Below are 24,598 nucleotides of genomic sequence, written 5' to 3' on the forward strand. Positions count from 1 at the left end.
AAGATACTGTGAGCTCTCATGGCTGTTCCCCTGTGCCTTCCACCCGGTCTTCTCACAGACATGTGTGGTGCTAAGACTCCTTTTATCCTTCTATTTCCGTCTAAGAATTGGAAAGTAGATGTTCAAGTGGGAGAGAGAATGCTTTATGCTTTTATCTTTACCTGCATGAGCTAAGCTCAGAGTCCGCTCACATAGAATCTGACAAGAGCTTGAGTTGTCTAGGGAAAGTGAGAGCTCCCCCACCCCAATCCATTCACTTTGCTCTGAGGAATTACAAAGGTGTAAGTTAAGACTGTATGAATGGGGGCTGGAGAGATGGCTCAGTGGTTAAGAGCATTGCCTGCTCTTCCAAAGGTCCTGAGTTCAATTCCCAGCAACCACATGGTGGCTCACAACCATCTGTAATGAGGTCTGGTGCCCTCTTCTGGCCTGCAGGCATACACACAGATAGAATACTGTATACATAATAAATAAATAAATATTAAAAAAAAAGACTGTATGAATGCTTGAGATCTTGGCTCTATATACTGCACCAATGTATTGTTCGGCTTCCTGTCTGAAGTATGCAAGGTGAATGGACTATAAATGGGACGGAGCTTACGTTACATAGAAACAGGGACTGACCTGAGAGGGTACATAGTGTGTGTGCTCACATGTCCTTATTAAAAGGCAAAATCAGTCTGTGCTCATGGTCTGAGAAAGCGAGGGGCTACTGAAGCAGGGCCCTGACAGGACTTATTGGGCCCTGGTAATGTCCTGATTCTTAGTCTGGAGGGACTGTGGGCTGACTCGGGGAGGTAAAGTGCCTTACCTTCCTACAGTACAGCCTGACAACCTGGGTTTGGTCCTTGGAACCTCTGTAAAGGTGGAGGCAGAGAGCTGACTCCACAGAGTCCTCTGACCTCTGTGTGTGCTCTGCGCAGCCCCATCAATAATAAATTTAAATATTATATATATGGCTATATTATATATATTATTATATATTATATATATAAATATTATTATATATATATATGGCTATATATATATAGCCATGCCATATAAATGTTACAGTAAAGTTGAAAACGTGGGCAAAGGCTCAAACTCTCTCCAAGCAGATACAAAGTGCAGTTGTGGGCGAAGAGAAGAGCAGCTTCCCTTCTTCCCTGTCTCCCTCCTTCCTCCTCATCTCCCTCCCTCTTTCCTCCTCATCTCCCTGAATCCTCCCTTCTTATCTCCCTCCTTCCTCATCCCCCTCATCCCCCTCATCCCCCTCCTGTTCATTCCCTTCCTGAGATCAGATCAAAACCCCACCAAGATGAGCAAACTGTTATTTCCTGGGCAAGACTCATCACGAAATCTTACTGAGTATCCGACCGGTGTCTGTAGTTTTTAGGAATGTTTGCCTGTTGATTGGTTGAGCCCTTTGGGCGGCTGAGTTACCTTGGAGCTATGAGCTCCTTCCTTGATGTATTTCCAAGCCGTCACTAACCTCTTGATTGAACTGAATCAAGAATTGAACTTGAATTTTGTTTCTGTTTCTCACTAGTAGATGGAAATTATGTGCCTTTGGCACCCATTGGCCGTCCCTAGGTGCAGACTTCAAAGAAGAGTGGTGGTGGCAGGGTCTGTCCCATAGGTGGTTTTCTTCCCAAGAGCCTGGTGGTTGCTGGGTGCAGGGCTGCCATGCTACTGCTTCCCTTCATATCCTCTGTCTCTTGTGAATTTTCAGAGCTTTAGACAAACTGAACGGATTCCAGTTAGAGAACTTCACCTTGAAGGTCGCCTACATCCCTGATGAAACAGCCGCCCAGCAAAATCCCTCACTGCAGCTCCGAGGGCGCCGGGGGCCAGGGCAGCGGGGCTCATCCAGGCAGGCGTCTCCAGGATCAGTATCCAAGCCGAAACCCTGTGACCTGCCTCTGCGTCTGCTGGTTCCCACCCAGTTTGTTGGAGCCATTATAGGAAAAGAAGGTGCCACCATTCGGAACATCACCAAGCAGACCCAGTCTAAGTGAGTACGTGGGAGTGGGTGGCCAGCCTTCTTCCTCGTTGTGTCTAGTATCGGGGTGTGGTGTGCAGGAGCTTGGTGTCCTTCTGAACAGAGTTGGGGGCTCTCTTTTACAGTACTGGGGAACCCTTGTGATCAGATCATGTTGATTGCTTGTATAAAACCTCAAAGGAAATTTCATTTTCTCACATGAATGGCAAACAAATGGTACTGATGCCACTGTGATGGACCAGAGGGCAGTGTGCATGTTCCTCCTCACCTCTTTGATCTTTAGCTTCAGTGTAGAGAACGTATTTTATCCTGGGTTCACTTCAGTGAAGAACAGTTTGTCCACTGGGTGAGATGGTACACACCTGTCTCTGGAAGGAGAGGCAGGAGTTCCTGGACATTCTTAGCTACATAGTGTGTGTGAAGACAGCTGGGGCTGTGTGAGACAAATAGAAACAAAAAAAGGGCTGGCAAGGTAGCTCAGCTCGAAACCACTTGACGTGAAAGCACTTCCCATGCAGGACTGCCGCCTGCATTCCATTCCTGCATCCGTGATGGGGGAGACAATGGGCTCCTCAGAGTTGTCCTCTGACTGCTCAAAAACTGTTTTAAATTAAATTACATTTATTAGTGTGTGTGCGTGTACACTCAGTGCTCTTAGCCGCTGAGCCATCTTTCCTGCCCCTCCTCTGACTTCTTTCCATGTGCACTAAGGCATGCACATATCCATACTCACACAAATCACTCACTTACATAGTAATTAATAGTAAGTAAAATTTAAAAAAAAGAAAAGAAAAGGTTCATCCTCTGGTTAAAATTTGTTCTATGGCTAAATCTGAAGTTAGAATGACTTTTCTTGAGGCTGTTTTGTAATGTAAGGAACTGGACAATCCTGATCAAACACCAGCGCTCACTTGGTTGGAGCCAGGTAGGACCTGTTGTCATTTGTCACCGCAGCCCAGTGGGGGTCACTTCCTGATGCACAGAAGCCTGTCACCGCCTCTGAGATTCCATCTCAGAAGATTGCAGGCTCTTCCGTTGTATTGCAGGTTACTTGTTTTACCCCGTAAACCATGCACTTGTGCAGTGTGTGGATGGTTTGATTCAAAGAAGCTTGCTAAAAACTCTCCCTCCATTCCTACCTCTGCACAGCTCCATGCTGCTGGCCCTGAGCAGCCATGCTTCCTGAAGACTCGGAGAATTCCTAGGAAGGAAGTTATTGGGGAGGAGGTTGTGTGCAAATAGCATCTTTCTGCAGCCTGACCCAGCTACAGAAAGGACTGGATAATTTTACTGTTTACAGTTAGTACGAAGGAGGATTTCATGCGATTAGAGAAATTGAGCTTGGTCCTTTTCTGGAAACAGTGCCATGGTGCTGTGTGTTCTTTGTGCCTGGGTGTGTTTCTTGGGCCTCAGAGGTATCCATAGTCCTCGCAGGCAACCTGCCTGCAGTGAACTGGGAGGCGCATTCCACGAAGAACCTAAAGAAATTGTATCTTGCGTTGGTTGTAAGTTCACCCAGCCCTGCTGGGACATCCTATCCTCCTCAGCTCCTGCTTTGAAGGAGAGACACTGAACATTGGGTACCTGTGTGCTACATTAATGATTCTAAACTCATTATTAGTGAATGGAGAAAACAATTGAACCATTATCTAGGTAAGAACTTCTTAACTTTTACTTGTGACCCCTTTTTCCCTGAGAAAACTTATGTATCTTTCAGAAAATAGTCTGTAAGATTCAAGTCAAGCATAGTAAATTCTTAACAATATTTAAAAATAATTCTTTAGTATTCATGTAATTTTATAATTGATTAAAAATGAAAACTGATTTGCATAGTAATGAGAGAGATGCCTTTTTTGTTACCACATAAAGAATTAAATCTTGGCCAGGTAGTTGATTGACCCTATAGAACATGGAGCATCTTCAAGGTTTTCAGGGCAGATCAGGGCTTTGGCTCTGGCCTCGGGATTGAGTACGCTGCTTCACATAAACATGTAGCTCAAGTCTAGTTAGGTCCTTCTATACGTTGTTGGAAATTATGTCCGAATCTCAAGCCAACATTATTTAATGATTTTTTTTAAATGAAACTCAAATCAGTGATTCAAACACCAATTTCTAAAATCAAATATTCCTACACAGTCCAATTCAAGGATCTGCCAGTTGGATGTGTGTCAAGGGATGGCAGCAGGAATGTGTTAAAAGTCTGTTTTTCTCAGCTAAACTATTAGTTTCCACTAAGAACAGAAAGCTTTGGGTGTGCACTTACAACGCTGGTTCTTCACGTAATCTCGAGTGTGAGGTGTGCAGTGTTCCTTGGTGTAAGGGCGTATGTGGTGCAGTACAAAGTGCAAATGCTGTTTGTTCAGAACCAAGGCTGCAGTGAAATTATGTGATCCATGTCCGAGTGTTTCCAGAAACACATCAGATTCATTCATTCCCCTTGAGGTTTGGAAATAAATTTTGGCCACCACATGTTTCAAATAAAAAAAAAAAAAGGAAAAGAAAGGAAACATGACTGCTCCTAGGTATGGTGGAGGAGGTTTATTGTAGATATGTAGGTGAACATAGCCAGAGAGGCAGGAATCTGTGGGAGAGTACAGAGTAGACACGGGCAGACTGAGCTGGGCTGTGTGAGGGGAGAGAGGGGGACCAGGTACAGCAGCCAGGAGGTTCAAGGGTACAAAGATAGTAGGTAACCAAAATGATTATATAGGGAAAGGAAACCCAGCCCCCTGGGCTGGAGAAGTTTTGGGTAGAGTGTGGGACATACCAGCCATACCCTGTAATAGGGACTTAGCAACCAGCATCTATCTGCTTTATATGTTAAACAGACACCTCAGCCTTTTGTCCTGGATTTGAAACCTAACAGCAGTGTTCAGTAACCTTTTCTATTGCAGAAAATTTCACAACCCTCACATTAAGTAATGGGACCCATATGAGGTTGTAACCCATATAGCTTAAGAAGCTGGGACGTGAATCAGTTTACCTACCTTTCATCTGAAAGTGTGGAGGATCTCACCTTCCATCCCTTACCTTCAGGAACTTAGTAAGAGGTTGCTCTTTTGCATTAGCAGCTTAGTTCCTGAGATCTGTCTGATACAGGAGCTGTGGCTTAAGCTACTCTGTTTACTTAAGGTAGGCAGATGGGGGCAAAGCAGAGGAGTGTTTTTGTCTGTCTGATGATCAGGCTGTAGAGCTCTACCGGTGGATTTAATTAATTCTTGCCGTTGTAACTAATCATTACCAGAAACCCCTGTTTCAGGAATAGTCCCAGGGGAGGGTGCTGATCATCAGAGTAACATTCCCTTCTCAGGATCAGAGTTTTATAGCCCTCAGCCCAGTAAAAGGGTGGGAAACACGGAAGGAGGGGCCGTGACCATGTTAGTGGAAGACCACATGACTCATAGTGTCTGGGTTTTACAGTGGGTTAGGGAGATAGTGTTAGGGATTGGAGCTATTATCTAGACACATGTTCATGCCTTCTATGTTTATAGTTCTTACTTGTTTCATTTCTACATTACCTTAAGTTACAGGTTTTAATTGTGGGGCAAATTCTAATAAAGTGAAATCCAAGCCTTCGTTTTATTGGCTTGTTGAAGTGGCTGTTCTCATAGCAGTGAGTCCTTAAGAGATGAAGAAACTGAAAAGGCCCACCCAGCAGTTGCTTAGATTTCCCTAAAACACATGCTCAGAGGTAGTTAATATTCTTACAGCAGCAAACTTAATTTGTGGTTAATTAAAAATGTACAAATGCACATATTTTTAAAAGAATGAATTAGATTCTTGTCATCCCAGAGCTGTTAAGTTTTGAGCTGTTGTATCTTTTTATGGGACTTATTATTTGCAACTATTAACTTGTAACTTTAGAAGATAACACATGGCATGTACTGCATATTTTCACTTAGATCAAGGATGCTTACTTTGTTACCACATTTGGTGAAAAATAACTGCAGATGTAGCTTAATGGTGCTTGCTTCTTGCACCCAGTGTCCTGGACTATCATAGGTGCATACGGACTGTTACTTAACCATTACATTCTAACGAGCACAGTAAAAGTTCAGGGTTTTTAAAAAAATTTTTTTTTCTTAGTAGGAATAGTGCTACAATGAACATCACCACACCAGTGGGCTCTGAGTTGACACCTGCAGTTTCTGGAAATGTTTTTGACTGTCGTAAAGGGTGCTGCTGTCATTTCATAGGAAGAGGCCACAGCTGCTTCTGGAGCCAAAGAAAGAATGACCTTGACCTTAAATGTACGAGTGTTGGGGGTGAGAAGTACCACCTCAGCCCACCTATTAAATTGTTAGGGCAAAACTGCCGACGAGCCTGTGCAGTGGTTCAGCAGTGGACATGCTAGCTGTCTGAGCCTAGAACCTGAGTTTGATCCTGAGAGAACCATAAACATTTGGATGCAACTGGTGCCCATCTGTAAGGCCCAGCAGTCCTCCGGAAAGCTGCAGGCCAGCCAGACTGGAGTACAAAGCATGGCAGAGACAAGAGGGACCTTGCTTCAAAAAAGTGGAAGGAGGGAACCAGCTCCTCTAATCTCTGTACAGCATTGTGGCATATGTGTGCCCATACTCATAAACATCACTACAGCAATAATTTTTTTTCTAAGATTTATTTATTTATTATGTATATAGTGTTCTGTCTGTCTGTATGCTTGCTAGCCAGAAGAGGGCACCAGATCTCATTACGGATGGCTGTGAGCCACCATGTGGTTGCTGGGAATTGAACGCTCTGGAAGAACAGCCAGAGCTCTAACCTCTGAGCCATCTCTCCAGCCTCCCAGCAATAATTTTTTAATTAATCAGCATTTTACCTTCAAATGGTCCTGCCAGTTTGCCACCAAAAATGTGGATCAGCCTCATATCCCTTCACTTCACCAATATTTAATTTTATGCATCTTAAAATATTTACAGGCCAAGGGACCAGAGAGATGGCTCAGCAGTTAGAGCTCTGGCTGTTCTTCTAGAGGTCCTGAAATCCATTCCCAGCTACCACGTGGTGGTTCACAAACATCTGTAATGCCATCTGGCGCCCTCTTTTGGCATGCAAGCATACATGCAGACAGAACACTATATACACAATAAATAAATAAATCTTTAAAGAGCCATTTACAGGTTCAGAACAAAAAAAAACATAGTATATTAATTGGCTGGGCTAAACATCAGTCGAATTCAATGGTGGCTTGTTTGTTGTTGCTGTTTTTGTTTGTTTTGGTTTTCCAAGAGTGGGTTTCTCTTGGGTAGCCCTGGCTGTCCTATCCTGACTCACTCTGTAGACCAGGCTGGCTTCTGCCTTGAAAGTGCATGCGCCACCACTGCCTGGGTTTTTTCTTTTTTTTTTTTTTCTTTTCTTTTCTGCCAATTGGTCACCTCTTTAGTTCTATTCCCATCACTATTTGTTGCTGACTTTCTCTATCAATGAGACAGAACTTTGTAAACAAAAAATTGTATGAGCAAAGCCTGCCATAGGGCAAGTGGTGAACATTCTGGGTCTGACTATGGGACCAACTTGGCTGTGGAATCCCGGCTCTGGCTGTCTTGATAGCACAGCTCTTTGTATCTCAGGCACTTAACGATTGCTCTGAGCTTTAACACAAACAGCTTAAGAATGAAAAGATGTCTATGTTTGGATTGAGAAGAGAGAGCACCTGGGATTGGAATTTGTGGGCTGAGGCTATAGCCCAGTGCTTGCTTAGTGTATTAATTGTGTGTGTCTCGTTGTTGCTGCAACCAAAACAGGTGGAAGAAGGGAAGGCTTAGGTTGGCTCACTGTTCTAGGGAAGACAGCCCATTATAGTGGTGACAGTGGCTGGAGCAGGAGGCGGCTGGTCACATAGCAGCCACAGTCAGGACGCAGAGAGGGATGGAAGCTCCTGTGTTGCACTTGCTAGGATCCCAAGTCCGCGAAATTGCACCACCCCGTTTAGAATGTGCTTCCCCAATCTATAAACTCCCAGACATGTTTAAAGATTTGGCTCCATGGTGATTATAAATCCCCTCAGGATGACAGTCAAGATCGCCCATCATAAAAAAAAAAATCAAAAAACAAAAACAAACATATCCCAGGTTTGCATGAGCTAGGCATGGAGGTGAATGTCTGTGGTATTGGCGCTCTGAAGGCAGAGGCAGGAGAACCAGAAGTCAAGGGCCTTTCCCACTTCATAGCAAACTTAAGGCCAGTCTAGATATGGAACCCTTGCTCTGTTGGCAGCTGATCACAAGTTTTCTTTTAATAAAGTGAATCTGCTTGTTCCACCAGAAGTCCTGGGGCTTGTAGCTGGTAACTGAAGACTCCTTGTGGTGAGTATGCACTGACTGGCCTGTCCTCTTCCCTTTGTGCCTGCCATCAGAATTGATGTCCATCGGAAGGAAAATACAGGGGCTGCCGAGAAACCCATTACTATCCTCTCTACTCCTGAAGGTGCCTCTGCAGCTTGTAAGTCGATTCTGGAGATTATGCATAAGGAAGCGCAAGATACCAAACTGTGAGTAACGAGGACTAGCCTGCCAAATCGTAGATCTCTGACACTTTCTTGGGGATTAATGCTATCCTGACGAGCTAGTATTTGCCTCTGTTGACGCAGTGTGAAACACTAAATCTTTTACATACTTAAAACCAGTTTCATTCATAGTTGGATATGGAACAAGCAGCAATAATGGGAAGGAAAATGTAACTAGAAGAAGGCAGCCTGGGGGGACACAGCCAACCGAGGGCCAAGAAGTAATTTGGGATTTACTTTAGACTTTTACTGGCAAGGCCTTGGGCGTTCTGTTTCTGTCTACACCCAGCTCCTCCATGTACAACAGGGCATGGAGTGTGAAAGCCCCTAATTCTGTGCTCAGGGCAACTGGAGATTGATGTGGGTGTTGAAGGTTGGAACTCTGTACTGTCAGAAATTAGGTTGGCTTCCGTGCCAACTAATGCACTGAACACAGCCCAGAGCAAGGCTCAAGGAGGTGCCCTAGGACCGGACCACATTGCCTCTATTTACTCTGTAAATATGTCAATATGTTTCAGTGATAGGTGTCTTATATGGGTACAGTAGTTTTTTAGAATAGACAAAGTAAAGGGAAAGTCCACCATCATGGAGCCCCCAGTGACGTTAGAAAAGCATGATGTGTAAGTCAGATTCTGAAGGGGCACAGGAAGCAGCTCAGTGGCACAGGGCCTGCTGTGAGACACTTGAGGCCCTGAGCTTGGTCCCCTAGGCCCGTGTCAGCTGGGCATCCTGGGGGTTCTCTGACCAGTCAGTCTAGCACATCAGCGCCCCAGGCTGTCACAGGAGACTGGAGAGTGATAGAGACAGATACTTGACACTTGTACTTCTGGTCAGCATGTGTGCACTCAGGAGCGGATATACCTCCATGTATATGTATAGACTCACATGCAGCCTAAACACAGAGAGAAAGAGAGCAAACAAGGCCCAGGATGCAGAGTGGAGGCTCCATGTCTACTGAACGTCTCTTCAGTTGTGACCTCTGTTGGGTTTTTAGTGCTTATTTTTCTCCAGGTGTGTGTTTTCAGAGGTATCCTAGGATTATACTGTTTTGATTTGTACATTGCGTTCTGCTCTAAGATTATCCATCATGAGTGTAGACATCCCTTGATGTGAATAGAAGATGAAGCCCTATGTAAATATCTACTGTTGTTTACCTACTGACCTGCATGAGTTGCTGGAAACGGGACAGCATGGTCTTTCTCACTCAGTAGTTAGGGAGCGAATGTTTAACAAAGAAGAGTGTCTTTTTGTCCAAGAGGAGTTACTTTCCCTGACTTATGACAACATTTTTCTACTTACAGCACAGAGGAGATCCCCCTGAAGATATTAGCTCACAATAACTTTGTAGGCCGTCTTATTGGTAAAGAAGGAAGAAACCTTAAAAAAATTGAACAAGACACAGACACTAAAATCACAATATCTCCGTAAGTGCCATCTTGTTTGTGAATTAGGGGGCTTTCGGACCCTGTTTTTAAGCTGTGTATCTGGTACACAGTTCCCTGCTTACCATTGTTCCAGCTCTGCTGTTGGGCCGAGAGCGAGCCTGTTCTCAGCCTGCCCTGCTTCTAACATCTTGAAGTGTTGCTTGTTCTCGAAGAGGTGGCAAGGCAAGCTTAACCCTTGACATTCATATTTTCTAGCCAAAATCTTCATGGTATTGTTTGACATTTATTTCCCACTGTGTTACGAATTATCCCACCATTTGCCAGCTTAAGACAATAATCAACCTGTATTGCATGGCTTGTTTTTGTTTGTTTGTTTTTGTTTTCTTTTTTTAAAATTTTTTTTATTGAGCTCTACATTTTTCTCTGCTCCCCTTCCTGCCTATCCTCTCCCAAGGTTCCCATGCTCCCAATTTACTCAGGAGATCTTGCCTTTTTCTACTTCCCATGTAGATTAGAACTATGCATGTCTCTCTTAGGGTCTTCATTGTTGTCTAGGTTCTCTGGGATTGTGGTTTGTAGGCTGGTTTTCTTTGTTTTATGTTTAAAAAACCACCTATGAGTGAATACATGTGATAATTGTCTTTCTGTGTCTGGGTTACCTCACTCAAAGTAATGTTTTCTAGCTTCATCCATTTGCCTGCAAGTTTCAACATGTCATTATTTTTTTCTGCTGTGTAGTACTCCATTGTGTAAATGTACCACATTTTCCTTATCCATTCTTCAGTCGAGGGGCATTTAAGTTGTTTCCAGGTTCTGGCTATGACAAACAATGCTGCTATGAACATAGTTGAGCGCATGTCCTTGTGGCACGATTGAGCATCCTTTGGATATATACCCAAAAGTGGTATTCCTGGGTCTTGAGGAAGGTTGTTTCCTAATTTTCTGAGAAATCGCCACACTGACATCCAAAGGGGCTGTACCAGTTTGCACTCCCACCAACAATTGCATGGCTTGTTTATATGGGTTAGGATCCACAAACAGCTCAGGACTAGGACCTGTCTACAGCCTGCTCTTGAATATCCATAGAGGACTGCCCTCTCCCAGAGGGAGTGAACCAAGAAAAGGAAGGTGCTGGAAGCTATAATGTCTTTTATGATAAAATCTCAGAATTTACACACTAACTGTTCCTGTGTGGGCTGCACAAGTCAGCCCTATTCTATGTGTGTACGGACTTCAGATTTCTTTACAAGGGGCCTAATCTTAGAGGTGGCCTAGCACACCAGGGGTACATGCCTGTTGTGATAAGAGAAAGGATTCCTTTTTCTAGGGTGACAATTTTAGGTTTCTATCATAGGACCCCAGAAGTGGCTGGTGAGCTGAAAATGAATGATAAACTTACAATACGAAGTGCTTGAAAGTGGAGGTTCAGTATGTTTGTGCTTACATAGTCTAAGGGAATGTCGGCTCCATTATAGGACTCATTTCCTCATTATATGATTTACATTTTATTCACATATGAGGAAAAGGAATAATATTCCGTCTGTGAAGGTGGATGTTTAACTCTTGACAGTCACGCCCCCCACCTCCTTTGAATCTACGCACATAGCCCTCTTCCTGTGGTGAATGTTGCTTTTCCTCTCAAGGCTGCTGACTACTATAGGCTTAGGTGCACCCAGACAGAATTTTTCATGGCTTTGAAGTGTCAGCAGGACCAGAGCTAAGCAAGGAGTTTCTTAATGTTGTCTGTTTAGGAATATAAATAGGGTCAATGTGGACCATTTAAAAATTTTAGTTGGCTGGACAGCAGTGGTACACACCTTTAATCCCAACACTTGGGAAGCAGAGAGACAAGCAGATTTACTAGTTAAGGCCATTCTAGTCAGTATACAGGATGAGTTCCTGGACAGCTAGGGATATACAGAGAAACCCTATCCTGAAAAACCGTAAATAAATAAATTAATTAAAAGTAAAAAATTTAGTTAAGATGGATTGACTTGTGCTACTTCCTTCAGACTACTTTAAATTCTGAAAATGTTGGAGAAAACAAAGTTCCGTCACACAAATGCTAGTTTGCTTTCAGGAGTGTTTTCCTTGCTTACTTCAGAAAATGCAGTTGCACAAGATAGCTGGCTCTGCTTAGAACTGGCCAGTACAGTAGGAACATCCTGGCAACACTGTCCACCCCTCCAGTCCTCCAGTTCACTGTCAGAGGGTGAGATGAGGGGTCAAGAAGTAAGTCCTGGGGGCTGGACAGATGGATCAGTGGTTAAGAGCACCGGCTGTTCTTCCAGAGGTCCCGAGTTCAATTTCCAGCACCCACATGGCAGCTTAGAACTCTGTAACTCCAGTCCCAGGGGATCTGACACACAAAATTAAATAAATTTTTAAAAATACCTTAAAAAATGGAGTAAGCAGTGTTTAAAACATGGATGTAATGAAACCGTTTGCCTAGTCATTGTCCCTGAAGGAATGGAAAGAAGCCGTCACAGATCTTGGACTTGGGCCGTGATCTGTCACTTTCTCATGATCCAGGCCCTGCCAGCTGGTTTCAGTTGCCATCTGGGGCCAAATGACACTCACCCATCCTCCTCTCGTCATTCTTGTTCTTTCTCCTCTTCCACCCACAGGTTGCAGGAACTGACGCTGTACAACCTGGAGCGCACCATTACAGTCAAAGGCAGTGTTGAGACGTGTGCCAAGGCCGAGGAGGAGATCATGAAGAAAATCAGGGAGTCTTACGAAAATGACATTGCTTCCATGAATGTTAGTTCTGGTGGAGAGCTGAAAGACAGCTCCCACTGTGTTGATCTGAACTTTCCCTTCGTAGTGAGAAGTGGTTTAGATGCGTTGTCTGCACCACCCCAAGTACCCTGGGGTAACACAGAAGCCTGGGCGTTGGACTTAGCTGTCTCTGTGATTTCTAACAAATCAGATAGCTTTGCAGCCTTGGCTTCCTGATACATGAAGAATGATTAATAGCTGCCTACCAAAGGGTATTTATTACCTCCTTTCCTGTGTTAATTGAGGGACTGTAGTGCAGGAAGGATGTGCGGATTAGAGGCAGGTGAATTAAGTCTGATTCCCTTGCCACCTGTTTGTGAGCGGCAGCTTTCTCCTCTGCATCAGACAGCTGCTATCTCCTGGTTTACATGCTTCCTGGGATTACAAGTGCCATGCATGTAAAAGGTGTTGTTAGAAACAGTCTTAAGAGCCAGACAGTGTGAAGCAAGTCCAGCAACTTGGAAGGCTGAGGTGGGTGGATTGCAAAGTCTCGGGCTGTGAGTGTGGCGTCTGTGCTGGGATGCATGCCTAGCATGTCTCAGCTCCTCCTCTGGAGAATCATAGAGCAAAACAGAAACACAGGTCTGAATTTTTCTGTGTTGCCCATATAAGCCTGGGAGATGGGGAATTTCCTGTAGCAAATGTAGCAAAAGCTATGAAAGCAAATTCCTGCCCCTGTTTAATGGAATGGTGCTGACGACGGAACACTTCAAAAGCCCGTCTTTTCAGAAGGTGCTCCTTAAACATGAGGGAAACGATTAAACTTCGGTTGGGCCTGTCTTATGAAACAGTAATGTCAGGTGAGGCTGTGACAGTATTTTTTCTGAGAAGAACCTAGAATGCTGGTCATTTTATCCCACATGGTAGCCTGCTATCTGCATGTGATTGCTGCTTATCTAAGCATTTCGTAACTGATCTCACAGGCCCTGATAACAGGATCAGATACACTTCGGTTCAGTCCTAGTCTTCACCTTTTTCAGTTCCTGTAAAATTAGGGCTGGAGAGGTGCTTAGGAGCTCTTGGCTACTCTTCCAGAGGACCAGGGTTTGATTCCCAGCGCCCACATGGCAGCTCATAGTCATCCTTAATTCCAAGTCCACGGATCTGGCACTCTTCTCTGGCCTGTGTGGGTTCTCCATGCGCATGGTGCACAGATGTATAAACAACCAAACATCCACACACATGTATTTAAAGGGGGAACAATTAAGCTGAATCAGCATTCCCCTCCTGGTCCTGCATCCATCCAAAGGGTGCTCATTTGTGGTGCGTGCGGTGTGAAGCTGGGCCCTGACTTGAAGGATTCAGCCAGAGGGCAAGGAATGAAGGGCTTTCCCCTCTTGTTCTGTATGCCTGCTGTGATCCCCAAGCACACCCCACATATTTACCTTTCAGCTGATGGAAGAAGGCCCACCGCGTGCAGAGTACCATTCTCTCTGAAGTGCTCTGAGCTGCTGCTCTTGGCCTTGAGACTCCTCAGTGCAGGGCATACCAGCTTCAAATATGCCAAGAGGCGTGAACAGCACCTGTAGTTCTGTGGAAACACCTGTTGTATTCAAAAATTGCTTTCTTAGTGTGGCTCACCCCCTTGATTCTTCTGATTGAAAATTAAGAGACTTTTTTTTCCTTTTGTTTTACCATTGCAGCTTCAAGCACATTTAATCCCTGGATTAAATCTGAATGCCTTGGGTCTGTTCCCACCCACTTCAGGGATGCCACCTCCCACCTCAGGGCCCCCTTCAACCATGACTCCTCCCTACCCACAATTTGAGGTAAGCTCTTTGACCCTTGCCATCAGACTATGCCACAATACTGCTACAGTCAGAGCTAAATGGGATAATGTTCATGCCAGACTGTGCGTTGTATGATCTATCACCTGTGTGGAGCTCTTGTGTGCTTTGTAGCATTTGCCAATAGAAACTTTTAATTTGACCCCAAATTAATAAACATGAGTTGTTTTGAAGTTTTGGGGGTTGGTAGAATTGTGCAAATGTGTCGATTTAAATAAAAAGTTTTGGTGGATTTTTGTTTTGTTTTGTCTTTTGGTTCAGTACTGGGGTTGAGGCTGGTTTTCTTAGAAGAGTAGTTCTCAATGGTCCTGATGCTGAAACCCTTTAATACAGTTCCTCATGTTGGTCCTGGTGCTGCGGCCTTTTCATACAGTTCCTCGTGTTGGTCCTAATGCTGCGGCCATTTAATACAATTTCTCATGTTGTGGTTAAAAGGACCAGTGTTGGTGCAAAACACCCCAAGACCAAGTTCTCAGCACAAAGATTTATTTGCCTGAGAGAGGGACAAAGGGCAGAGAATAAGACAAAGACAGGAAAGAAGAGAAAAGGAGCAAGGGGAAAGGAATATTTGCCTCAAGGGACAAAGGACTGCCTCTGGATGGAGAGGAGACAGACCGTAGCCCATAGGCGGTGGTAGTTTATGAAGGGATAAAGGGGAAGCCTTTGTTAGGATGAGTTGGTTTGTTTTGATTGAGCATCCTAATTAGGGCAGCCAAAAGGGGGCTTTTGATTGCTGAACTTCAGTACTTTGATAGCTGAACCTTGGAAATCAGCTTCAGGGGGGAAAAGTGGCAAAATAAGGGAATAGACCTTGGTGGCTAGACCTTGGTGGCTAGCTTTCAGAAGGTAATCAAACAGTTTAGCAAGGCAGAGGGAATGGAGAAGGGCAATGCCTGCCAGAGCCGTGTTTGTCATGCTCGGGCCTGCTAGAGCCCTTCAGTGGTGACAAAATAAACAATTATTTTTGTTTGCTACTTCATAACAAATATAAATATCTGTGTTTTCCAATATTCTTAGCGGACTGCTGTAAAAGGGTCATTCCACCTCCAAAGGAGCTGCGAGCTACAGATAGAGAGCCGCTGTTTTAGAGTATTGAAGCAGAGAGGTTTTAGGAGACGTCTATGCTGGACACAGTGCACACCTTTAAGCCCAGCATTCCTGCTGAAGCAGGAGGTTTGTGAGGTTAAGGGCAATCTGTATTCCACAGCAAGACTTTGTCTCACAAAGAAAATTTTTCTCTCATCTTTACCACCTAGAAGGTAACTGCCTTAGAAGGTCTACATAGGCTGAGGTTGCTTGCCATTGAGTGTTGCTTTCCTGATCAATGCACCAAGATAGTTTCCCTCACAGTTCTGTGTTCATGGACAGAACATTGGATAGCTTGTGTTGTATAGAGATCGTATAACAAATGCATTTACTTATTGAGACGGGGTTTTTTAAATTTATTTTATGTGCATGAGTATTTTGCTCATATGTATATCTGTGCACATGTGTGCCTGGTACCCATGCATGTCAGAAGAGAGGTGTTAGATCCCCTAGAACTGGAGTTATGAAGGGTTGGGAGCTGCCCTATGGGTTCTGGGAATTGAACTCAGGTCCTCAGGAAGAGAAAATGCTCTTAACCACTGAGCCTTCTCTCCAGCCCTGAGACGGGGATTTGTTTGTCATGTAGCCCCTGCTGACCTCATACTCGCGCTCCTCCCACTCCGCTTCCCCAGTGTTGTGAGCCGTCAGGCTTTTATAGGTCTTACTTCGAAATCTGGGTTTTGAGAACAGTTTTGCAGCCCAGATGTCTGTCCAGGAAAGTAGGGCATTGTCCAGTTTGCAGTCTTTGTATACAGCATTCTGGGGTCGTCCACGATGAATTTATCTCTCCGTTTGTTTGGCTCTCTTAAACACATGAAATATGTGAATGGTAACTCTGTGCACACCAGAGATGTCGTTCAAGTGGTACGGGTCAAGGATTTAATTGTGTTACTACCCCGGGTAACCGCACAAGTAAATTGATATTGGCATTCTTCAGGGAACACCAATACTAGACTGCTGATGCTCTACCAGTTCAGAAATAAGAATTTCCTCTCTGTCTGAGCATATTAGGCTGATAGGTGTTTGTTTCTGCTTTTACATGAGTAAGCCATGGGGAGCAAGCCAGAAAACAGTATTCCTCCATGACCTCCACTCTGCTTCGGTCCCTGCCTCTGATCTTTGTCTTTGTCTGCAGCTCACCTGCATATGTAGTTGTTTGCACCTAGAAATTATGTAACAAGTCTGAGGATAGCTTTCACAACAGTAATTAAATAAACCCCTGGATGTGGTAGCATGCACCTATACTCTCAGCTACTTGGGAAGCTGAGAGGCAGGATCATCCTGGGAAACCTAGAGAGCTGTATCTCCAAAACAGTGGACAGAATGGCAGCCAAATATCATATATGCATAAATTCATTACATGGCACCTGAAGATTCAGCTCAGATCCAGGTGCTGTGTGAAGTAGATAGCAGGTTTGTGCCCTGAGAGATGTCTTGGTGAAAGAAGTGTGGGGTTGCCCCAGGTCTAGACTAGCTCCACAGTGAATTGTGCCACTGAAGGTCGGGTTCTGCACTGCCCTTGGTCTGTTTTCTCAGTGAAAAATCTGAGCCAACCAGGGTGACACTTGTAATTGCAGCCTCCAGTGGCTGGGGCAGGAGGATTGCTGGGAGTTCTAGGTCATCTTGGGCTGCTTGGTGGGACCAGGCAAACCCTGGCTACAGAATAAGCCCTCGACTTGAAAGCAGATGGGGGGGGGTTGGAGACCTTTGTTGGATGAATGACCTCTGAAGACTTTCAGGTCAAATATTTCTTTTCTCTACAGAATTGTATATTGATAGTAGGGTGAAGGGCCTAAAATAGAAATTCAAGAGTGCATTTAAATCGGTAATTGTTATGCTTAGAGTTTTATTTATTTTTTGTCAACCTGACACAAGCTAAGGTCTTTCTGGAAAAAAAAAAACTCAATTGAGAAAATGCTTCTATCAGATTCACCTGTAAGCGAATCTGTATGGCATTCTCGTGGTTAATGATTGATGAGGTAGGACCCAGCCCGCCACGAATGGTGCCCTCCAGCCCCCACAGGCAATTCTGAGTTGTATAAAAAACCAAGCTGAATATGGGGTCTTCCTCTTCCTCGTGGTTTGTTGGCACCACCAGGTCACAATGACAAAGGGAGCAGCGGCAGTGCAGGGCTTTGTACGGCCTGTGAATATGGCAGAGGCAGCTTCAGGGAGGCAGCTCGACCTTGTTCCAGGTGGAGATGGAAAGGATGCACTCAGTGACTGGAATATCACCTCATCTGCATTTGGTGGCCTGCGCCTGTCACAAGGCTGGAGCACATGTCTGTTACATGTGACCGCATAGCCCTGTCCTATATATAGCTAGAGCACCTAATTATGGACTGTGGCAGCAGAGGGAAGCATTTGCAGAGAACTGTGTCAGAGGTCTGGACTAAGGTAAGTCAGACATCCAGGCACAGGGACCATCTCCAAATAAGGTCAGGCGGAGAGTAGGAAGCCCGTGCTGGGGAAGGGCGTCCTCCTGTCTTGTGTTGAGCTCTGAGAGAGCCATCCAGACATGTTGGGCTGCAGCCTTAGTCCAGCAGGGCTCCCAGCAGCTGAGTGAGTCACTGGGAACAAGACAGTAAACACTGTTCCTCCACGGTCTCCACTTCCTGCCTCTAGGTTCCTGCCTCGAGCTCCTGCCCTGACTTCCCTTCGTGATACACTGTGATCAGGATATAATAAGCCAAATATGCCTTTTCTTTCTTGTGCTTTTTGGTTATTGTATTTGTTACTGCACTAGAAAGCAAACTAGGACAGTTGTTTAAATTCTGATGTGTCCATTTGTGCTAGGTTTATAGATGATGTATCCCTGATATTTACTTTAAAAAGTATAATTGTGCCATATAAGGCCTTATCTAATGGATGGTGCTGTTCTGACTCTGACTCTGCCTTCTTCCTCCCAGCATTCAGTTCTGTCTTCCCCGCCTACCTAAGTTCTGCCCTGCTATAGGTCCAAAGCAGTTTCTTTATTCATTAACCAATAAAAGCAATACATAGACAGAAGGAGCTCCCACACCATTTCTCTATAGATCAACCTCTCCCATCACAGATGGTAGACTGGTGGACATTCTCATCATCTGTCTCTTACATGTATTCAGATCCTTCCGTAGCAAAAAGCCCTAAAGTGAACTGTTAGGTGATTATTTTTTAATATAGAAATAAGGAGACTGGAGAGGGGGCTCAGCAGTAAAAAGCACTGGCTGCTCTTCCAGGGGACCCAAGTTTGGTTTCCAGCCTCACAAGGTGGTTCATATGGATCCATAACCAGTTCCAGGGGAGCGACACCCTCTTATCTCCATGGGCACCAGGCACCCATGCAGTGTATATACATACATCTAGGCAAACACTGATACACATAAGGTAAAGAAAAACTTTAAATCTTCTAAAATTTACAAGTTAGAAGATTGTAACTGCCCTCTGTATTTAATCATTTTTTTCTGATTTAATATTGTGGTTTAAGCATCATATCTGGTTTAACAGACCAATGTTTTAGTCATATGAGATCATATTGACAATCTTCATTCTGAAACCCATTGTAAGTATCTAGAGTACAAGCTCACTAGAACCCAGCCAAAAACACAGCAGCTGAGATGTCTGTGATTGGTCCCTGTGGGAACAAGGGCTTCCTTTGCCTGTCCTAAGCCACATTAAATCTTGGTTGTTGTTTTTTTTTTTTTTTTTTAAGTTTTTCAAGACAGGGTTTCTCTGTAGCTTTGGAGCCTGTCCTGGCACTAGCTCTTGTAGACCAGGCTAGCATAGAACTCACAGAGATCCACCTGCCTCTGCCTCCCGAGTGCTGGGATTAAAGGCGTGCGCCACCACGGCCCGGCTTGCCACATTAAATCTTAAAGGTGGCTTGCACAATTAGTTTTAAGAATGGGAGGCTGAAGATGCTTACTTACTCCGCTAAGCGTGAGCCAAATAAGTGCACAGATGACCACAGGATGAACCTTTGCTTCTACTGAGGCACTTGCACTCAGTCGGATTAGATGAGGGTTACAGCTCAGAGGTTGGGTACCCAGAAACAGCTCAAGTAAGGCAGCTATTGCTACTGGGTAAGAACTGAGGACACTCAAGGGCCAGGTGCAAGGAGAGGCAGAGGAAGCACTTGTTCCCCAGGGACTAAATGTGGATATGTCAGCCGCTCATGTCCTTTGCAGGATGCTGGTGAGTTTTTCCTCTGTGTGCACTGACGAGATGGATGTCTCAGTGGATGCGGACATGTCTACAAGTTGTGGGAGATGCTGCTAAAATGTTAAAGGTGAAAGACCAGAAGCTGCTGTGGTCTGGCAGATCAGCTTGCTGAGTCAGTCTGTCTGTCGCCAAGAGACGTTTCTGTAGCGAGAGCCACTTGAACTTCATCTTTCTGTTGGTACCAGTCCCCTGAGAGTGTCAGGAGTTAGCCGTTGGCCTGAGAAGCAGGAAGGAGGCATATTATTTCCTTTCTATCTTTTCTCTCTAAAACGAAAAAAAAGCTTTTGTGGGTTACAAATGTGTTTTTAAAATTACCCTTTCAAGCTAGATATGGTGGCACACACCTTTAATCCCAGCACTGGGAAACAGAGGCAGGTGGATCTCTTGAGTTCAAAGCCATTTTAGTCTATGTGTGAGTTTCAAGACACATATAGGCCCTGTCTTTAAAGGAAAAAAAGGGCAGAGTTTAAAACATGTGATTTACTTATTTTTCTTAAAATTCCTTTAGGCATTGGACTCACAAGGTAGCTTCATAGGTATTTAGATTTGGAGATAGCCTAACACAGGTAAAGCGAGGCCATAATACACAGACTCTAGGAAGGGAATGTATCTTCGTTTTTGCTTTGATTATTCTCATTGGAGACATATTTTAAAAACATTGGTTTTAGGGGGCCGGAAAGATGACTCAGTGAATAAGGGTACTCTTCCAGAGGACCCAGGTTCAATTCCCTGGTCATGATTGCCTATGACTCCAGTTCCAGGGTTTCTGACACAATTCTTCTGGCTTTCACGGGCACCAGGCATGCATATGGTCCACAAATATATATACAAGCAAAACACACACACACACACACACACACACACACACACACCTAAAATAAAATTGTCAAAAAGGAATGAGAAACCTTGGTTTTATCAGTCACGTTGAAGTCTGCAGGAATTATAAACTGGAGCTCAGGGTGAGGGTCGTCTCCTTTTGTGTTCCCTTCATTTCTCTAGTCTTCCTTTCTGAGCTGCTTTATGCTCTCCTCTGTCCTGGTCCCCTCCTCCCTCATCCATTGTGGTCTTCTGTGGAGTTCAGCATTGGTATCTCCCTATCTGAGGAGAAGCTAGTTTTCCTGTGGCTACACTGTAATTACCCCAGGGCTCTGCGCCATTTTGGAACCTCCTCGGGTGACTTCAGCTGTGGTGGCACTGGCAGCAGCCGCCTGGGTTGTAACCAGGTGGAGACCTGTGCCCCACTTTCTTGAATCGAATCTCAGTGGGAGAGGGCAGAGCTTGCAGACCCGGCTTTGTAAAAGTGGATGGGAGCATGTTCGCTGCTCACTCATTGTTGAGAGCTGCTCACAGGAATATTTACTAGGCAGTAGAGGGGGTGTACCTGCTGGTGGGAAGAGCATGGCCCCCTCCCCCCATGTGTTCCTCTTTTTAGCCCGTTCTGTGTTTTATTTTAGGGAACAGTTTAAAAACCAATAAAAGATACCCTAACCCTTTTATCTTTGGAGCATCTGCCATTCAAACTCTAGGCACCAGTCAAGCCAAAGCCCGCCTGGGAGGCCGCCACGCGCCTGCTCTCGCTCTTCTCTATCTATTTTGGTGTGCTGTGTAGATCACGATTGTGCTTGCCTGTGTGTTACGGGGGTGCAGGGTAGCTGACATGATTTCCTTCTTCATGAGAAGAGACCAAAGTCCAGCCAAAAATGCTGACAATACCTCGAAGGGCAGCACCTGAAACACAAGTTGAGTATTTAACCCTTGATTGGCACCATATTAGCTGGAAAATAACACCCAGCCTTGTCTTGCTGCGAGGGAGGCTGGGAGTCAAGCTCTCTGGAGTAGAAGTGTATCCAGTGCATCCAATCAACACGGATAGGAAAGCGGATGTTGGAGCAGCCATTCATGGACTTCGCCTTTTTACATCTTAACGGAAACTCCAGAGCCCGGAGGAAGAAAGCCAGCATTTTTTTTTTTCCCCCAGAGAGAAAGGGAGACTCTAACCTTAAACTCCAGGGGAGGAAGTTTCATGTTGCCCTCTCTGTGCCTGTGTTTATTTTTACTGACACACAGCACAAGATAGGTGTTGGGAACTCTTGTGTGTCTGTAGAAACCACTTAGGATAAACTACCCTTTTATGTTCTCCATCCAAATCTCTGATGTGTTAATCCCCAGTCACGGTTTTAATTAACCCACATTGACCGCTGCCAAAAGTATTTATTGAGGAGAGCAAGAAAGAGACTTCTTTTGTACAGCTTTTTAAAAATTATGTTATTGTTCTAGCTTATTAATTACTCTCTAGCTTATCAGAAAGGTATCTATAGAAAAATCTTGAAGGCTGGGAGTGGTGTATGTAACTGTACTTCCTATTATTTGTAACTGGTTGGTGGACAGTACTTTGAGAAATATATTCTTAATTTTATTCTTAAAATTATTTCATTTTATGTGTGTATGGGAGTTTGGCCTGTACATCACATGTGTGCAGTGTCTGAGAAGGCCAGAAGACATGGGAGCCCTTGGAACCGTAGTTAGAGAAGATCATAAGACAACATGTGGACTCAAATTCAGGTCCTATGGAAACGCAGCTAATGCTCCCAACTGCGAAGCTATCTCTCCAACCTTGAAAATATCTTTTTTGGGGGGGGGGGGGGGCGGGGGTTCGAGACAGGGTTTCTCTGTAGCTTTGGAGCCTGTCCTGGAACTAGCTCTTGTAGACCAGGCTGTCCTCAAACTCACAAGAGATCTGCCTTCCTCTGCATCCCGAGTGCTGGGATTAAAGGCATGCACCACCACCCTCTGGCCGAAAATAACATTTTTAAAGAAAGAGCAATAGGGCAATTTACCAAAGCCTTACCAGTTTCTTTCCCTTTTGAGTCAAGGTAGAACTAATGTTGCCAAGGATGACCGTGAACTCCTGGTCCCCAGTGTCTTCCTCTGAAGCATGGGTCCCAGGTGTGCAGCACCGTGTCTAGTTATCTAGACTCAGGCCTGTGCACATGCTAAGCAGGTATTCTACCCACTGAGCCACACTTCCAACCCTTCTCTTGTCTGATCCTTTTTTTTATTTCAAATTTTATTTATTTATATTTTATGTATGAGTGCTCTCTCTGTGTGCCTGCCAGAAGAAGAGGCATCAGGTCCTATTATAGAGGTTGTAAAGTGGTGAGCCACTATGTGGGTGCTGGGAATTGAACTCAGGTACTCTGGATGAGCAACCAATGCTCTTAACCACTGAGCCATTTCTCCAACCCGTTCCTTTTGTTTTTACCTTGCTGAAGAGTGTGCTGTTGTGAGCCTGTGGTGTTATTTTTAAAAACTGGGTGTGAGCTGAGGGTTCTCAGGTGTGTGCTCTGGGAATGGTTACATTCTGCCACATTCAGGTGACCACACTTGTGATGAGAAGCTTTCTGTCCCTGGCTGGGGAGGTCACTCAGTGGGACAGCTCTTTACTGTGCAGAGCTCTGGGTTTGATGCCCAGTCCCAAAAGGAATAAATCTTGCTAATAGCAACTATCTCAGAAAATTCCAATTACTTATTAAAGTCATCTTAATCTTTGATATCCTGTGGGGTAAGAGTGAATCTATGCTTTCACTTAAAGTGCATATTGCTCACTAAGAGGAGGAGTTTCAGTGTGTTTGTGTATACATACCACACATGTTGGTGTGTGTGTGTGTGCATGCATGTGTGTTTTAGTTGTGCACATGCATCAGTGTGCATGTGGAGGCCAGAGGTCGAAATCATGCATCTTCTTCCTCTTTTGCGAGTCTGTGTGCGGTGTGTTTGTGTTTATATCTTTCTGTGTGTGTCTCTGAGTATGCGTGTAATGAGTGTTTTTATGTCTTTTTGTATGTTGTGTGAGTCTGTGTATGGTGTGTTTGTGAGTCTGTATGGTGTGTGTGTACGCATACAGGCACACACATGTGCATAGCATGTGCACCACAGCATCTGGGGTCAGTCTTAGGCTTCCACCTCTTCTGAGACAGCTGCCTGTTTCAGAGATCATCATTCTTGAATGGCTAGCACTTTGAGCCATCTCTCTAGCCCTTCAACTTATTCTTTGAGTAAACTTCTCTCACTGAGTCTGGTGCTCATTGACTTGGCTGGGCTGGTGGCCAGTGAGCTCCAGGGATCCATCTGTGTAGAAGCATGCCATTGTGCTGGGTGTTTCCTTAAGCGCAAGGGATCCAAACTCAAGTTTGTAACTTTACTGACTTAACTTTAACTTAACTTCACACATCTCCCCAGCCCTGAGAAGGTTTTGGGCTGCCGCCACCACCACCAAGATATTTTATGGACTTTTAGAATTGTCTTCGTTATGCAGATTTACTCATTTCTGCTTTGTAACACGATGAGAATACTGTTTGTTGATAACCTTCTTGCCTCTTTCCATTCCAGAACTCTGCCCAGTCTTTCCCCTCACTCATCTCCCCCCACTCACTCATCTCCCCCACTCACTTATCCCCCATTCACCCGTCCCCCCACTCACCCTTCCGAAGTAAGTAGCCTTTCTCCTAGAACCTGTGAGGTTGATTTCTCCAAATGGCCAAAGTGCTGTATCTTCCAACAGATTTCAGAAAGTCTCTAGTTCCTGCCTGGCAGCTGGTTCAGTCAGTACTTAATTTGCAAGCCCCTCGTTTATAAATGACAGGAAATGCTCCTTTCAGAAATGCCCAAACAGTAGGGAAGGGAGAGTTGGCAGCCAGTGAGCCAGGCATGAGCTGGAGCTGTCTTAGCTAGCTGTGCTGGCTGCTTGCGGTTGGGTTGGCAGGAATAAACCTGTGGGCTCTTGTCTTTACACTTCTGATAGCTTCTTTACACTCTTCTCTGAAGCTGCCAAGATGACCATGAAGTGGTTAGCGTCCTGGTATGATGGGGGCAG

General features: G+C 44.8%; 1 protein-coding gene across 1 annotated transcript in view; it reads left to right on the top strand.

Annotated features, from left to right (window-relative positions):
* The window catches only part of Igf2bp3 (insulin like growth factor 2 mRNA binding protein 3), a 140,061-nt gene that overhangs the window by 102,997 nt on the left and 12,466 nt on the right, over positions 1-24,598 (top strand). The window contains exons 6-10 of the mRNA XM_041640604.1: positions 1,712-1,993; positions 8,337-8,471; positions 9,788-9,910; positions 12,499-12,634; positions 14,296-14,421. Of these exons, the coding sequence (XP_041496538.1) occupies positions 1,712-1,993; positions 8,337-8,471; positions 9,788-9,910; positions 12,499-12,634; positions 14,296-14,421 (802 nt within the window). The remainder of the gene's footprint in view (positions 1-1,711; positions 1,994-8,336; positions 8,472-9,787; positions 9,911-12,498; positions 12,635-14,295; positions 14,422-24,598) is intronic.

The sequence above is a fragment of the Microtus oregoni genome, unplaced genomic scaffold (genome assembly GCF_018167655.1).
Source record: "Microtus oregoni isolate MIOR12 unplaced genomic scaffold, Mior012 000064F_ref0000363, whole genome shotgun sequence".
In the NCBI taxonomy this organism is placed as follows: domain Eukaryota; kingdom Metazoa; phylum Chordata; class Mammalia; order Rodentia; family Cricetidae; genus Microtus; species Microtus oregoni.